The sequence below is a fragment of the Euprymna scolopes genome, chromosome 9 (assembly GCF_053919585.1).
Source record: "Euprymna scolopes isolate OS-2025 chromosome 9, ASM5391958v1, whole genome shotgun sequence".
Lineage (NCBI taxonomy): Eukaryota > Metazoa > Mollusca > Cephalopoda > Sepiida > Sepiolidae > Euprymna > Euprymna scolopes.
In genome coordinates this window covers 151,141,393-151,160,317 of record NC_136490.1, presented here as the reverse complement: position 1 = coordinate 151,160,317, position 18,925 = coordinate 151,141,393, and the positions used below count along the sequence as shown (strand labels likewise).

Sequence of the window (18,925 nt, the reverse complement as noted above, 5' to 3'; positions counted from 1 at the left end):
GGAAAAAATTACAAGGGACATGTTTTTGTCATGCCAATATCGCTGGAAGCCATCAGAACCATCTAAATTGAATTTTTTCTCATTAGAAAACAGGATTTTCTTCCACTTCTCAACATCCCATGTTTGGTATTCATGACTAAATCTTAAGCAGTCCACTTTGTGACGTGGAAGCAATTGAGGAATTTGTTTATGCTTTTTATTTACCATGCTTTTTGTTGTAAGCGTTGTCTGATGGTTATTGGACTGCAATCAGCATCTGTAACCGCCTTAATTTGACTAGAAGAAAGTTCTCTGTCATTCATAACAACCCGTCTGATTCTCCTACTCAATGCAGGATAAATTTTGAGGGGCCTATCAAAGGATTTTGCTTTTCCATAATTCTCAGTGTTCTTTAGAAAGTTGCAAACAACAATTTTACTGTGATTTACCTTAGCTGCTATCGCTCACTGTGACAAACTTTGCTTATGGAATCCTAGAATTCGAGAGCACTCAACTTCGATTAGTTTTCTTGCTTTGGGCATGAGAACACCTTTACATAATGATTGTTAATCTCTAACTGAATTAAAAACATTAGAATTACCATAAATCTAACAATTTATGCCATTAATCTTATAATTTTGACCATGTGTAAAAAGCCTAATATAATAAAAATGCAAATTTTTTAATAAAATTTTTGGAATGTACCTTTTTGTTTCCATAACCTTTTAGATTGCACTATTAGTAACCTTAAGTCGGAAGAGTTTAAAATCTATCCTTAAAAAAAAAGGTTCCTTTTTAAAGATTTTTAAGTGGTCTTAAATTTTTGATCAGCAGTATATTATTTATTTATTATTTTATTTTACTTATAAAACTTTTATAAGTAAAATAATAAATAAATAATATTTGTTTATATGAGCGAGTGTCTAAGGAAAAAGATCTTCAAGGTTGAAGATGCTATTAATTGTATTATCGTTTAAAAATTAAAAAATCCACATATATATATATATTTCTGTAGAAATAATTTTTCAATTATATTTCACTTTTTTTATATATTAATCCTTAATTTGTGCAGTTCAATGTAATTAACAGCATATAACAAACAAATGACAAAAATTCCAAATTTCATGATGTTGACTATCTTACAATTTATTCCTTTAATTACGTTGACATTTACAATTCTTGACAGTAACTGTTTTGTAGTGTAATGAATGATTTTGTGCTACGAAATAGTTACTGTCAAGAATTGTAAATGTTTGATTAAAGGAATAAATTGTAAGATGGTCATCATGAAATTTGGAATATAAACTTTTGTCATTTGTTTTTATATATATATATTCCTTTTCTGCCAAGTTTGTCAGGGTGTCCATATGTAATTGCCTAAAAACAGAGAATCACATATTTGTAAGAGACAGGAGGGGAGCGATTTTACAGATGTTAATCTACAATAATAACAAAGAAATCTTGCAATATATTCATTTTTAAAGTCCTAGTATTAGATTTCAGTTTTTGTACATAAAATGCATTACAATTCATCTTTGACTTCTCTAACTTCTTTTTTTTTTTAATGGATACATGATATTTTTAAGGAATTGCAGCATATTTATGTGCATTTACTGCAGGTTATTTCACAACTACAAATTTCTGAAGATTTTCAGTGCCATATTCAGATTCCCTGCACAACAGTACACTTATACGGTAAATTTCATTGCTTAATTTTATGTCTTAATAAAGATATAACATTTTTACTGAAAAGATAGTGTAAAAAATGTGATGAAATGTCACATGGTCTGAAAGAGGAAAAATATCCAGACATGCAAGACACCAAAATAGTCATAACTTCCTCATTTTTGGTTAGATTTTAAAAATTTAGCAAGAGTTTTTTCTCAGATCACCAAGCTCTTTCTATGTATGCCATTATTGAGATATTTTAAGTCATTTAAATTCTTTCATATGTATTGCTAGTATAATTGTTGTATCAGTTAAGATAAAAATGAAAAGTAATAAGTCCCCAGATGTACCCCTCCACCGTAATGTATACCGATACTCCATGGCTGACTGGGATAGATTCTGTACATTTATATCTGATCTACCTCTGCATTCCATGTTTAAAAAGGATGTGTCCTCTATAGTATCAGACCTGACTGAATGGTTAATTGTAAGCATAGACCGATTCATACCATCTAAAAAATTCCAACAAAAACCTACCAGCCAGCCATGGTTCTCCCCAGAATGTGCTGCTGCCATCGTGCACAGAAATCACTTTTTCCATAGCTACCAACGTAATAGATGCACTGAGACTAAAGCTGCTTTCAGGAATGCCAGCAACCACTGTAAAAGAGTAATAAAAAATGCAAGAGAGCTATATGCTCAGTCTGTTAAATCCAAAGTAGCTGATCAGTGGCTTGGTTCCCATCAGTTTTGGCAAATAACAAATAGGATCCTGAACAGAAGTGTGCGTTCTATTCCAACCATTATCAACGGATCAGAGGTCATCTCCTTAGCTTCAGACAAGGCCAAACTATTTGCCAAGAACTTTGCAGCTAATTCTACCCTATGCGACGAAGGCCATCAACTCCCCATATTTCCTCCTATAACACAAAGCATGCTAGGTAACATACAAATATCTGTGCATGAGGTCGCCAAGCTAATCAAAAACCTTGATTCCAGTAAAGCTACTGGCCTTGACGACATCCCAATTATAGTGTTAAAAAAGCTTCAACCAGAACTTGCTCCCAGACTTACGAAACTGTTTAAACGTTACTTAAGGAAAAGTGCTTTCCAACACCCTGGAAAACCTCATCAGTATGCCCTATATTTAAGAACTCAGGTGAACTCAGTACAGACCAATAAGTCTCCTGTGTGTCATGAGTAAGTTACTAGAATCCATATTAAATAGAGAAATAGTCAACCACCTTAGCAGAAATAACCTTCTTAGTGACACGCAATATGGTTTCCGCTCTGCAAGATATACCGCAGATGTGCTAACGGTTATATCTCATAGGATTAATGAATCTCTTGACAAAGGCTTCCTTTCCAGGGCAATTGCTCTTGACATATCAAAGGCCTTCGACAAGGTATGGCATAAAGGCCTACTTCACAAGATCTCCAGCTACGGTATAACTGGAAATATTCTCTCTATCATTAAATCATTTCTATTTGATAGGCTCATAAGAGTAGTGGTTGATGGACAAAAATCAGAGGCCTGCAGTATTAATGCTGGAATCCCTCAAGGGTCCATCCTGGGCCCAACTCTCTTCCTGATCTACATCAATGATCTCCCAAAACACATACTTAAATCATTCGTTGACATCTATGCTGATGACACGACCATCTACAGCAACACATCAAAGGCTGTAGATGACAAAGCTCTCTCTGAGTCTCTCTCCTCTGATCTCGAATGAGTGGTTCTGTGGGGGAAGCGGTGACTGGTTACCTTTAATGCATCTAAAACCAAACTCCTATCTTTACATCATCAACGCTCTGATCCCCATCTTGCATCAATTGAAATGGATGGCTCTCGTCTAGGAGAAGCCCCATGTTTTGACAAGCTTCTGGGCTTGACCTTCACTCCTGATCTGAAATGGAACACGTACATCAAGTCTGTGGCCAAGGTCGCTGGAAAGATGGTGGGATCCTTCTACTGCTCCAGAAGATATCTCACTACTGATGCAATTCTCTATCTATATAAAAGCCAAGTACATCCAAAGATGGAATACTGCTGCCATATCTGGACAGGAGCTGCTAAAAACAGCCTATCCTGCCTTGACAGAGTACAAAATAGACTTCGTGGCTTAGTGGGGGGATGCCCTTTTCTCTTCCCTGCAACCTCTCTCCCACAGAAGAGACGTTGCGAGCCTATCTTTGTTTTATCGTTATTTCCATGGCAGGTGTTTATCTGAACTCCAATCTCTGGTCGCTCCTCACCAATCTTTTACAAAAAACACCCATTTAGCTGAATCCACTGTCAAAAACTTTCCCCACTCTTTATCTATGCCTAAATCAAAACGTAGATTCCATGAACAAAGCTTCTTTCTTAGAACTGCATACCTGTGGAACTCTATTCCGTCTGCCTGCTTCCCTCCTGACTACAACTTGGATGTCTTCAAGTCCAACGTAAACAAATTCCTGATGAACCGCCCCCTTAAGTAGACACTTTAAATATCCACACTAACATACTGTACTTACAATAACCCTTATCCCTGAGTGGCTTCCGGGCCTTGATAAGTGGTGACCACCTTATAAAAAAAAAATTTAATTGTATTATTATTATATTTAATGTAATTTGATCTACAATTTAAAATTGAACAACTTTAGATTGCTTCAGATATAAATAATCGTTTTTAAAAAATACTCCAAATTTGATGTTTAACTTTATTTTAAGTTTTATACTTCTAAAGAGTTTCATTAAAAATTATGTTCTGTTTCTCATCAGCATAATGATATGGGAATAAGACAATGCATATGACAAATTGTAGTTTTTCATTTATTTTATAGGCTAGCCTGGGTGCCTGGTGTTGCCCGGGTGTTTGGATGTGTGTGTTGAGCAAAAAAAAGAAAAAGTGGTAGTAGGCAGGCAGGCTCGAACCCGTACCGCAAAGGAGGAAAAGAATGTGAAAAAAAAAAAAAACGTGATGTCTTTACTGTTGTGCCCATCGCTAAATCGGAAGTGATAAATGTTTAAATTAAGGCTAGTCAATCGAAAAGAGGGGATAACTTTCGAAAATATCAGCGAAACATACATACATACATACATACATTTAAACAGACAGGAGAGATTTATTTTATAGATGACTGTTTCTTAGTTTACTCAATAATCTCATGTGAAATTTTAATTAACCCATGAGGACATTAAGAAAATGATATTAATACTGTTATTATTATAATAATTAATAATACTAATGATAATTTGTAATAGCTATTATGATGATGAGAGAACTGAGATTGTTACAACAGTGGGCTTGTGATACCATTTGTTACCCTGACTGACAACATCGCTGTTTCTATGGTCTTCTCCGTTGTCTTCTCTTCTGGCCGTGTTGTCATCTCTTACATTAGCGGCTGTTGAGGAGGTATACACGGGTTCACAAGTATGAAAAAATTAAACTTAAAAGAAGGAAAACACAAACTCTGACACTTTCTGTAAATATTAGTTGCACTCTAGGTGTGTACGTGTGACACCATTGACCCTCTAAATGTTAACGTTTGCATCTACTTTTGTCGAGGCCAGCTGGTTGATTAATTCATTTCTCCATCTCCCCTGAGCTATGATCTGCATTCTGTTCTGCTAAACTCACAACTGTCCTCAACTGTGTCCAACTGGCAACTGTCATCAACCAGACACTGTCCTCACCTCTCACTGTAGTCACAAACCCAAGATTGTCCACAAACTCTTCCCAACCACCATGAAACTGGTGTAAAACTCATTTCTGATCCTAAAAACTAACTCTAAAATATATTGTGCCCCAATCATTGCCACATGTTGACCAACAATCTCACCTCAACTTCCGTTTGTATTCCTTGGTGAACTACTTCCTATCCATTGTCTTTCCGCCAACCCCATTTCCTACACCTTTGTCTTTTGTTATATTACTTTTTCACTTTCTCCCCTACTTCCCAATAATTAGTGGAGAATACCAATATTATCACAGACTAATAAAATATAGGTTAAGATTCAAATGTATTTCACAGTCACTTTGGAAATTCAGGTGAAGTTGTTTTGACAAGATGTAAGTTATGAGTTGAATTGTAAAATAAATATCTATGCTTCTTTGTTGGTTAACAAAAGAATGTGTAAAAAGAAAAGCAGTTTTGATGAATATGATGAGCTGATTGAAAAACAGGAAAGCAAAGATAGTGAATAAGTTATGAGTAGAAAATTTCTCTATAGTAGTGAGACATCAGCAGATACCTCATTCTATATAAAGAGTGACTGTCAGAATCAGATATCAGCAATAAAAATAAACAATGTAATATCCTTTCTGTGTTTCAAGTCTTTATTTCTGATTAAACTTGCAGAAGATGAAGCAGCTGAAGAAAACGTGTAAATGCCGCTTTTCAGTTGTGATGTTCCATCTTCAGTGGAGGTAATGGTATAGAGACATATAAGCATAAGAAAAAGCATCCTTTATAATTAAAGAAAATTACAAACTTTTGCATGTGGTGTTCATAGCCTCTTCAATGAAGAGTTCTTTTTTTTTTTTCTTTTCTTTAGATCAGAAAATCAGAAAATGATGGACCATTATCAGAATATGTGGAAAGATTATAAAGAGAAATATCACAGCTTTCCATTTGTGAAAACGTTGGAGGATAAAATGGAAGAGCTTTCTTTAATGGAAACTAATCTGTTGGAAAAAGAACAGGAAAAACGGAAATTGTTTTGGAACAATTCTATACAAGGTAAAACCATCGGTTGATTTGCAAGAAAACATTTATCTTTTCATGATCAATTTATTCACGTAAAATGTCTTAACAAAATTATAGCAAATATTCTGAAGATATAGATTTAGCGATGAAAATGCAATTTCAAACTTTAAACATGAGAGACCAACCGATAGAGAGTGGCAATATAATAAAGCTTAGACATATCTAAAATAAGAGACATTTATTCTGTGCATTTAGTGATAAACATTCAGCTTCATCGTCCAAGGAAGAGAACTTTGAAGTAACTCCCAAGGAATTTGTTGGTGTCAGTCTACAGTTCAACACAAATAAAAAACAAAAAATCTTTATGATCTATGTACCTTACATGGAACGAAGATGTTATATTCCAAAAATTATGTAAATTTAATTAAGTAATTTTATTTTTAACTAAGAAAATCAAATTTTAGGAGTAAAAAAAAGGGACTGTCTCATGTCACCATCTTGAAAGAAAATAAGGGCAGATAACTCCACAATGATTTAAACTTGTGAGATCAGCTTTGTAATGCTAATGATTTCACATTAATCACTTGAAATCGTTTAAAAAATATTTTCTTTATTATTTTTAAAAAAAATACTTAATCAATTTACATAATTTTTGGAATATGACATTTTTGTTCCATGACGGATTCGTATATCATAAAAATTTTTTTTCTGTATTTTTGTTTTTTTTTTATTTAGGTTGAATTGTGGACATGCACCAAGTTGTCCTATCAGCAAGACTGCTCTATTGCCATTTTGTAAATGAAGTCTGGACTATACAGTAGTTTCCATTAGGACTTCTCAAAGCATGACAGACCAAAACATAAACATGACAAGCTAAAACATAAACCTGGCAAACCAAAACATAAGCATGACAGGCCAACTGACAGCTGGAGCCTCTAATAGATATGCTTGGACACATTTCAAAAGCATGAAATATGCATTCACAGAATCTGTATTTAACACTAAAATTCTATTTGAAACTTACATATGACAAATGGACAAATGGATAGAGAAGCTTGAATGCATTCAATAACTTTCAAACAGTCCACTTGCATTTTGCATTTTTGGGGATAAAATAAAAGGTTTGAAATTCTCTAATGATTTCCAAGTCTGACATAAAATTCCCAGGTCCAACATAAGGATTCCCAAGTTGGACAACACACCTGAAGATGGTTGAGAGTTACATTTTCCAAAACATTGTGTGAATAGCATCCGAAATGAAAGGAGTCATTTGAATTGTTTATGCATTCAATGTATAAAGTCCTGTTTTTATAAAACGAAAACTGATAACAAATAAATTACTCTTTTAACAATAAATCATTTAAAGTTTTTACATCTTCTGGTTGGAATTTTATTTTTAAAACTAATTTTTTTAACTGTACCACTTTGTTCTTGTTTTAAGCTATACCATATTTATTTTATAACAAATTTTCATCTTTTTTAAATATTAATAATTGAATTTGATTTTCAAAATTCTATTTAAGAATTTACGTACTTGTAAAGTTTAATCAAGACATTAAAAAATGAAAATATTGAAAAAAAAAACATTATATTGTGCGTACTCGTTATCGAATAAAGTTTTCAAACAAACAAAATCAATTAATTTGATCAAGCAGTTTTTGTTACAGAGGAAAATCAAATTTTAATGAGATCGATCGGTTAGTGGCCATCTTTTTTTCACTTATAAGAAGGGAGTGCCAGGGGAAATAATTCCAATCACCACTTTAAGTTTGTCAAAATTTGGCGAGATTATTTTGAAACATGGGCAACAAAAAATACCTAGATAAATATTTTAGGTTTCCCTTTTTTTCATTTTATCTTTTGTTAATCAATTTTTCGTTTAAAGGCACCCCTCCTCCTGTCCATAAACAGGCAAATGGCAACGATAGCTTGATCTCATTAAAATTTGATTTTCCATTGTAAAAAATAAACTACTTGATCAAATTAAGTGAATTTTTTCGAAGAACTTACTTCCATAACGGGTACGTACAATATAACTTTTTTCAATATTTTCATTTTTAAATGTCTTAATTAAACTGTCAAAACTTTTCCCCACTCTTTATCTGTGCCTAAATCAAAACAGAGATTCCATGAACAAAGCTTCTTTCTTAGAAGTGCACGCCTATGGAACTTTGTTCCGTTTGCCTGTTTCCCACCTGACTACAACTTGGATGTCTTCAAGTCCAACATAAACAAATTCCTGATGAACCCCCCCACCCTTAAGTAAGACACTGTATCAAATTTCAACACTAACGTACTGTACACGCAATAACCCTTATCCGCGAGTGGCTTCCGGACCGTGATAAGTGGTGACCACCTTGTAAAAAAAAAATAAATAAATAAACTGTATAAGAACCAGAATTTTGAAAATCAAATTCAATTAATAATTATTCAATTATTAATTGACCCAAATTGTTATAAAATTAGAACTACTTTTGTGAAAATAATTCTGTTATAATCTCTATTTATAATAGTGTAAATTCATTCTTGGAATAGAAAAATATTGTTCCAAGCAAAAAAGAATGACAGCATGAATCCAGTTAGGATTTTCCAAGCTAAGAATTAATCCAATCATTGATCATTAGAAAATGCATTCTGATGAATTTAATTTAACAATTAAATTCTTTTTTCAATAAAATTTAGAAAAAAATGTTTTTAGAATTTTATGAGATTACATTTTTGATTTCGATATATATTTTCAATTAATAGTGAATAAAAATGTGTAAGTCATGTAGTGTTGAGAAGCATGCAGATACATGAAAAATCATTATACAATTCTATAACATATAGAATATAATATGTAATATAGAAAAATACAATAGTGCTCAATACTGTTAGTAATTTGATGTTTTAAATAAACATGATAAAAATGAACTACCTTGTAAAACAATTTTTTTTTCATTTTTTCTCAGATTCCAGTCAAGTAAAAGAATTACAGAAGTTCATTGTGGCTTTGTATCCTTGTTTCGTACATTTTTCAACTCGCAATATTGCATCCATATTTTACCTTATCAGAGGCAGAAAATATTTTGCCATTTTATTTGTTCATAAAATCATTTGATTATTTGTTAAAAATTAAGGTGGGGGTGTAATATTTTCATTTTATTTATAATTAAAAAAACAAAAAAAAACATATGAGATAATATTGGATTGAGAAGAAATTGTAACGAAAAAAATTGAAATGAAAATACTTTGATTCACTGGATAAGTCCCAATGATATCTCTATCAAACATGAAAAATACCAGCACTTTATGATCATGCAGATGCTGTTGGTTTGGACATGTGAGTCATACTGATGTACCGAGATTGTAACGCCCACATAAGCGTTGATCTGAAAGCTGTAACTTGGATGAAAACCTATCTGTGAAATGAACACTCTGGATAGATACTTTGAAAGAGGCTACCAAAACATCCTATACTCATGATAAGTATGTGATGGTGCTACTACTACTACTACTGCTAATGATGCTGGTAGTGGTGGTGGTGTTGGTGGTGGTGGTAGTCTCTACAAATAAGTCTACAAAATTCTAATGGATTTTTTTCACAATGGTGAGATAAATTGGGATATTTTACTATTTATTTCAAAACCTGTTTGAAGAATAGTTTTTTATGTCAAAATTTTCTCTTTGTTTTATTCTAAATGCTTGTAGTAATGTTTTTATTCTGTTGGTGAATAACAGTGTTATTGCTATCCTTAGCTAATGCAGATCTCAACTCAAATTAGACAGCATCAAGAAGCAGGAACAGATTTCTCTGTTAGAAACTCAGATCCAGCAGAAGAATATTGAAAAACAAGAAGCCAGTATGACTGTTACAGTAAGTAAAAGAATGATAGCCCTTACTCCAACACCCACACATTCTTCTCAATCTTCTTATCTATTGTGCTAACTCAAACATAAAGGAATTACAAGACAGTTATATTGATTCAGATTGGACCTAATGCAGGCCTGTACAGTGTTAATCAGTGCAAATCACTGACAAAACACAGCCTCTATTGGTTATAATAATGATGATGCACAGAGGATAAGAAGTCTGCCGGCTTTCTTGTTTAATATTGCTCAAGTGTAATTTTCTTAATTGAGGATGATAGGAATTAGGGTTCGGTCAGGGTCAGCTTACTGTACTCAGATGTCAGCTCAACCTCTTGTGTGCTAGAATTGGATGTGATGTCACATGACTCAAAGTGAGGGGAAGAGAAGTTTTCTGTTTGTTTGGAAGTACACACGTGTGAACTTGAATTTTGAGATATCTTGATTAGATCAACAATTAATTAGCATCATCCTATCTCCCCACCCTGCATACTACACTGGTTTGGAACAACAATAAAGCGAATAAACCATTTGTTTAGTTTTTATTTTCTGGGTATGAATAACCTTTTTTATTAAGCAATGTCCTCGGTTGAAAAAATCACAGTAAGGAATGAACAACCAGCAAGATATGTTATGAATGTTCATGTATTTTAATTGATTGTGACTTGTGATACATTATACTTCCCATGAGAGGGGAGGTATATCTAACCAAATCTCAGCCAAAGCATTTTGATTTGAAGATAAACATTAAGAAAACAGAAATGATGTAACAGCCTGTCTCCACCCCCTAAAATGCACAAAATATATGAAAATCTGTTTTTTACTATGTCGAAGATTTATAATGATTAAACCATCTTTTATCATTTTTGATCAGGTTGATTCTTCGCTGAAAGAAATGGATGTAAATAAAGAAAATATTCAACCAGATATTTGTTTGGAACCAGAAGAACCATCAGTTCCTGAAAAAACAGAGGAGCAAAACCAAAATAAAGTGTTTGTAACAAAAGCTACTTTCTCTTAAATATTTAAAGAATTTAGGAAAATATCCATGACTTTTTTTTTTATTTCCTTTATTTTGTATGGCTTCATACTTATACTCTATATTCTTATTCTAATCAATAATATCACATTTCGATTTGAAATTAAAAATGAAACTCAGTGCAAAGTGGCCTTAACTTAATGTGACTGTACTGTCACAAATTGAAAAAATACACTCTTAGACATGCCCAATTTTCACAAAATCAAACAATGTAAGAATACATTGTGATAATGTAATAGACCAAACTTCCTTTAAATTCCTTGATTTAACATTTACAAGCAGCATGTATTAAAACAAATATATTCAGGACATTATAAAAGCTACTGAAAAGAAGGTGGGTGCCTTCTTCTGTGCTAGAAAATTACGCACACCTGAGAGTATCCTGTATTTCTACAAAGCCACCATTCACCCATGCATGAAGTATTCTTGCCATATCTGGGCTGATGCATCTCTTACTAGTCTATTCTTCTTAGACAGGGTCAAAAAAAGAATTTCAAATCTAATAGGTTCACAATATCAACCAAGCTCTAACCCCTGATTTGTTGCTGCAATGTTGCACCCCTGTTCCTGTTTTACAAGTATTTTAAAGGAATGTGCTTTGATAAGTTCATTGCACTTGCACTCTCTTGACAAGCATGTCTCTGACAAACCCGTTTAGCAATAAAATCTCAACCTTTCCCTGTTGACGTCCCGTAGATGATAAAATGTCTTCTACTCAAATAGTTTCTACCTTCGAACGGCTAGATTTTGAAATTCCCTTCTTGCTTCCCTGACTGTACTGACATGCAAAAATTTAAATGTAATGTAAACCAATATCTCACTCATCTCCTTACATAGTCCTCTATATGCATAAGAAATATACCTTGCTTGAAGTTCTCGCCCTAAAACTGAAGACCCACTACTCAAAACAATGAGGCATTACAAAAAGGCTGATTGGGAAGCCATCAGGGAACTCATCATAGATGCCCCATGGCAAAATATCTTTTCTCTTCCAGCTGAACAGGGTGCAAATGAGACCACTGAATGGTTCAAAACTGCGATTGAGGCACACGTTCCCACACAGAAATTCTATAGCAAGCCCCACTCTCCCCAATGGTTTACTTCTGCTTATGCAGCTGCCATTGCTCAAAGGCAGCATGCGTTCTGCAGATTCAACCAACATAAGTCCAGTTCAAACAGACAGAAGTATATAGAAGCTAGAAATAATTGTAAGAGAGTAATAGCGACAGCTAAGACAGAAAACGCATCGAAGCACAGAAATTAGGAACCCATGATTTTTGGAAAATCTACAACAGTGTAGTAAATAATGGGTAGTCAGCGATTCCCCTACTATCAAACAATCATGAACCTAATCTGCTTGCCAGTTGGTTTGCCTCAAACTTCACACTGAACCCGGCACACCACTCCCTCCCTGACTTTCCTTTGCTGACAGACGCCACACTAGATGATTTGAAAATCACCTCTTCTCAGGTACATGGTATTATAAAAACCTTGACACCTCAAAAGCATGTGGACCTGATCTCATCTCGGTTGTGCTAATAAAAAAATGCTCTGCTGAGGTTGCTCCAGTTCTCTCCAAACTTTACAATAAATGCCTTAATGAATCTTACTTTCCCGACTACTGGAAAACCGCTTCTGTGGTACCAGCCTTCAAGAATTCTGGTGAAAGAACTGACCCATTAAATAATCACCCCATTAGCCTCCTCCCACTTTTTGCCAAAATATTTCAGTCCTTAGTTAATGAAGCCCTAGTCCAACACCTAACAGCTGCTAAACTCCTGACCGACAAACAATATGGATTCAGGCAAGCGCGTTCAACAGCAGATGTCTTAACTGTAGTCTCTGAATGTATATACCGTTCACTGGACAAAACGGGGGAGGGGGGGTAGAGCGGTTGCCCTTGATATATCTAAGGCTTTTTACAGGGTATGGCACGATGGTCTTCTAAGGAAAATTAGATCATATGGTATCACTGGAAGAATACATAATGTAATTAAATCCTTCTTAAGTAAGAGCAAAATCCAACTTGTCCTCGACGGTCATACATCTAAATATGATATAAATGCGAGAGTACCGCAGGGGTCTATCCTTGGACCTTTATTATTTCTGATATTCATAAATGACCTCCCTGATAAAATTGTTTCGGAGATGGGTATATTTGCCGATGACACCACTCTTTATAATAAGTATGAGGGGAAAACAAATAAACACATATCTAAGGAAATGACAGAAATACTAGAGGATGATCTCCAATCTGTAGTGGAATGGCGACAAAAATGGATGGTCACATTCAATGCTGCTAAGACTAAGCTCTCTCTACCGTGCCAGAAAATTATTTATGCTTGAAAGTATCCTGTACTTCTATAAGGCCACCATTCGCCCACGTATGGAGTACTGTTGTCACATTTGGGCTGGTGCTTGTCTCTCATTCCTGGACAGGGTTCAAAAGAGAGTCGCCAACCTGATAGGTCCTGAACTGACATCTAGGCTTCAGTCTCTGTCCCATCGACGAAATGTTGCATCCCTCTGCTTGTTCTACAAATACTTTAATGGTGAATGCTCTGACGAACCTCCTCGACGTGACTACCCCCGACAAACCCAACAAGTAACTAAGTCCCACCCCTTTACAGTAGAAATCCCTAGGTGTAAGAAAACCTTTTACTTCAATAGTTTCTTCCCCAGAACTGCAAGTCTTTGGAACTCCGTTCCGGGATTCTGCTTTTCCAACTGTACTGATATGCAGAAGTTCAAGTGTAATGTGAACAAACATCTTTCTACTCATCTCCCTTCATAATGCCCCCGCAACTTATATCCTCGATAGTAGCCCCCTACTTCAAAGTGGCACTTGCGTTGTTTGGGGTGAAAATTGAATAAAAAAATTTTTTTTTTTTAAATTGTAATGACCTTTTTAAAATGACTGACTATCCAGTTGGAGACAGATTTCTATGACTTGCACAAATCTGCCTTTTGGTGACTACTTGGATGTCTGTTCACCATAGCGAAAATACATTATTATATTTTAAAAGAATAGTACGGAAAGTTATCAAAGTGAAATCATTTTTGAAAATCAATTGTAAAATGCATCTCATTCATATACTACACTTGTCTTTTTGTTTCATATCTTTTGAAAATTTAATAATGTTGCTCTCATTATTTATTTGAGTTTAAAAGCTAAATTGAAAATATTCTTTGTTTTCATAGGATCAATAATTATGAGTCTTTAAAGATTTCTTCAAATTTTGAATCCAAAATGAATGTTCCATCACAACATGGAAATCCAAGTGAAACGTACAGAGGAAATTCTTCAATTTCAAAAACTTCTGAGAAAACTAATGATCAGTCACTTTGTCCTGATAATGTATTCAAGCAACCAGCATGTAATTATGCCGACAACCGAAGGAACTCTACATTTAATACTAAGGTTTGCATCAAGCATTGCACTGTGAATTTAATATAATATAAAATAATAATCATATTTCACTGTGAATTATCTCATAATGAAACACTGTTGCCTGATTCTTTTTCTCTTTACTAATCAACCATCCATGCCCCACCCCAATTCATTTGGTTTCATTAGAAGTTTTTTCCATTGGTTTGTCAGTTTGTTTGTCATGCTTAAGTTTGAAATATGCAGCTTGAATAAATGCATTTTACTTTAGATGCATCTAATAAATCAAAAGGAAGAATAATTGATTAATTTGAAAAATAGATGTCTAATACAATAGCTCATCAAAGGACTGTATATACAAATAATCTACAATAATCATATTTACATATGGATAAAACATCACAGTACATAAATGACCCATGCACCCATGAAACGATGGCGAACACAGCCAGAAAAAGTATGAAGGGCATTCCAAAAGTAATGTCTTCCATTTTTATATTCCATTCGAATGAATCAGAGCAGATTGCATTGTTATGATAACTGAACTTATGCATTCATAACTGAAAGTTTCATCTCCCTGTTGTAGATATTAATGGTATGAGACTCTAAGAAAGCGACCCCTGTCATGGACGTGTGTTAAAAGCAGAGATGCGGCATTGAATTTCTGGCAAAGGTACATTGAGAATGGTGGTGACTATGTAGAAAAATAAATTCTGGAGCACAAAAGGTCACTAGTTTTAATGGTATCACTCATGTCTTCATAGCTCTTCAACTTTAAAAATTAAAAACTTAAGAATGAGTTAAAAAATATGAGGTTTTACCTTTGGAACTACCCTCATGTTATAAATATAACTAGCGGGACCTGTGGAAATTCCGCTGGGGACCGATTCATCTATATATATAAAAGCGAAAATGTGTGTATGTATGTTCGCTTTTTGTGTATGTCCAAGAAAGGCTTTTTTCAGAGAAGCGGTCGGTCGGCTTGCAACTTCTTAAAACTTTTTATATCACATATAAATCATAATATCTCCGAGTTAACAAGGGAGCTCGCCTGTCTATTTAATTTGCTCGACTTCGGGAAGATAAATATTCAACATTTGACGCTCGCCGCATGTGGATTAAGCTTTTTCATATAATAAAAGCAACACTAAATCTGGCGGTATTTTTCCGGTGGCGATCGCCGGAAATGTCCGAAAGCAATCAGCTTTGATCAATGTGGAAATATAGAGAACACTCTGATATTTTTGTAGCTCTTTTGTTAAAACTGCAAAAGTATTTATCCAAGCTAGCAGGGACGCTCAGCGTAGCCAGGTTGTAAAATATGTTTAAATATGATATTTTTATTCTTGCAGATTTTTTATATATTATTATAGAGTTAATGTTCTATCGATTTTTATATATTATAAAGTTGCAATTTCAAAAATAAAAAATATATCTATATGACTTGGGTGCATTAGCTTGAATCGAAACCAAATCCCACCAAACATATATATATATATATATATATATATATATATATATATATATATATATATATAACTTTAGTTCCTTCAGCTATAATCGAAACCAGTACTTATAAAGAATTCTTGATAAAATTATTTATAAAAGAAAATAGATTACTAAGATGCCATCAGCTAAAATCAAAACTGAAACCAAGACTTATGAAGAATTCTTGATAAAATTATTTTTAAAAAATAGATTATTGGAATACCACTAGCTATAATCAAAACCAAAACGAAAACTTATGAGGAATTCTTGGTAAAATTATTTATAAAAAAATAGATGACTTGAGTGCCATCAGCTATAATCAAAACTGAAACCAAAATTATGCAGAATCCTTGGTAAAATTACAAGAAATGGAAATACATAACAATTAAACGACCCGGATGTAAGCGTGACACAGAAAATAACACACATGCTATCATATTAATATATAGATTATCATTATTGAAAATAGTTAAACAATAAATGACAATGTGAATAATGTTCAAACAATGACTATTAATCCAATCTATATTTAATCATCCTAAAATGAAGTACTTTTGTCATATCTATGCAGGAGTTGTTAAGAGTAACTTTCCATGTTTTGACAGGGTACAAAATCATCTTCAAAATCTAGTGGGCGAAAGCCTTCTGCCCCCACCTCCACTTCCTCTTTCTCACAGAAGTGGCATTGTGAGTCTATTACTGCTCTATCGTTATTTTCATGGCAGATGCTCAACTGAACTTCAATCGATGCCCTCCCCCCTCTTGCCAAACATTCACAAAAATACTCATCTAGCTACAATTAACTCAATAATTTTCCTTACTTTCTGTCAGTGTCTAAAACTAAATGAAAATTCCATGAACAAAGTAATCGGTTTAAATATTGAAATTGCTAAGCTCTAGATGGCAAATGTTGCAAAAAAACCCAAAGAGATCTAATTTTTGGTATCAGTATTTATTATATTAATCCGCAACTTTCCCTTACCAAAGCAAGTTGATATTTTTTTTAAAAGGTGAAAGATGAACCTACTCTAAAGTGAAATCAACATGATGAGAGAAGAAACATGCTAAGTGAAGTGGATTGGTTGGTTGGTTGTTTTTGTTTTTTGGCATATCAACCCTTTTCAGGTTATTTAATGCCGAATCCAAAGATTTTGAAGAAATTTTTTTTAATAGAATATATTTGTTGTTTTCAAGTCGGTTTCTATTTAACCCATAGTTGGGACCCTAACAGGTACTACCACTCCAGGTCAGAGTGGACCTGGGAGCAATGGCAATTAAAGGGTGGCTCCACACTCCCCAAAGCCTGCAAACTGGGGCCTCACCACTGGATATAGTTTAAGGTCATATCCAGGACCAGAAGTGGATAGGGGTATAGATTTTAAAAGTTGTTTTCATCATTGTTGTATTTGGTTGTTTATGCATGTATGTATGAGCACAAATACTTCTATAATGCTTCTTGTTTATATTATAATTTTTCTAAATGATTTTTCATTCTTTTTCTAAAAACAGATTTCTCTACCACCATCTCTAAACTTTAGTAACTTGGTTGCTCCTGCTGAGCGTATAAGAATGCCCACAATGAAGACAAGTATTGTTGAACCAGTAGTAACATTCCCCACACCTGTTGCAAGGTCTACTGAAAAACCTAATTTCACAATACCAGCTCTGCAGCCACCTGTAATGCCAAATATAATGTTTAATCAGGTAAATAGCTTTGAATAATTTTTTCATATTCTTTTTTTTCAGTTCAGTCGAATTTTCATTAATTTAAAACTTTTTATCATCAGTGACTTTTTGTTCATTTAAGCATGTAAAGCTTGATAAAATACTGTGACCAATTTTATTTTATGAAAGAAATGGTTAATATTTCTCCACATGAATACCTGTGTTAACGTCAGTGTTTCATGTGGTTTAACCTATCATGTACCTTATGCCCCTCAATCCTCGTCTTCCTCTCGGATCGAGGTGTCAATTCAAGAGTAGCTGCCATACACTCCCTGAGTGTCCGCAGTATATTTGACCATTCAGTTGGGTTGGCTCTGCTCTCTGCCACGTGTTATTTTGATCCAGAAAGCAGATTTGATGTCCGTCCATCAACATGCAGTCCACTGGAGTGTAGGTTTGGCTATGGGCGTCAGTGATAGAATTAAAGATTAGAAGATGACAATAACAAGAAGCAGTTATTTTTCAAAAACCAGACAACAATGAGTGAATTCAATATGTTTATGTAAGAAATTTTGGCATAAAACAGAAGTTATAGAGGAATGGGATCATTTAACATATTACCAAAGCAAAAGACACAAACAAAGCGTTCAGAACTCGACAGACAAAGATTTTCTTGTGTTGTGTGTGTGTTGTAAAACGTATAAAACACTTGGGGGAACGTTTAAAGCTGATGACTGAGTTGTAACTTTCAACTTCTCTCTCTCCTGATGTTAATTGCCTTTCGACACAGTGGCTTACTAACACCGCTTGCTGTCTGACCTTTCTCCAAACTCACAAAGAAAGATTTCTAACTTGGCAAAAGCTGTCATGTTTATATAACGAATCAGTCAGCTGATCACAGTTTGGCCTTTGAGATTACATGCAGTTACCACATGTTGCCTAATTATTGACATTTTTAAACTGCTACATCTTGTGACAATTCACATGTATCCTATGTTGAGTACTATTGACATTGTTTCTACTGTTTTGCTTATGCTATTTTTAGGCTTATGTCATTTTTATAAACCTTTCTAAAATTTGGTTCCTTTTGCTGATCTAGCGAAAACGTTTTTACAATTCTAATAAAACTTCTACAGCTCTTAATTCCTTAGTTT

General features: G+C 34.0%; 1 protein-coding gene across 2 annotated transcripts in view; it reads left to right on the top strand.

Annotated features, from left to right (window-relative positions):
* LOC145284916 (uncharacterized) overlaps positions 1-18,925 on the top strand; it is a 106,439-nt gene that overhangs the window by 33,153 nt on the left and 54,361 nt on the right. For both annotated transcript variants that reach the window (XM_080134010.1, XM_080134011.1), the window contains exons 7-12: positions 6,191-6,375; positions 9,294-9,336; positions 10,090-10,198; positions 11,066-11,184; positions 14,432-14,651; positions 17,616-17,810. In XM_080134010.1, the coding sequence (XP_079990136.1) occupies positions 6,191-6,375; positions 9,294-9,336; positions 10,090-10,198; positions 11,066-11,184; positions 14,432-14,651; positions 17,616-17,810 (871 nt within the window). The remainder of the gene's footprint in view (positions 1-6,190; positions 6,376-9,293; positions 9,337-10,089; positions 10,199-11,065; positions 11,185-14,431; positions 14,652-17,615; positions 17,811-18,925) is intronic.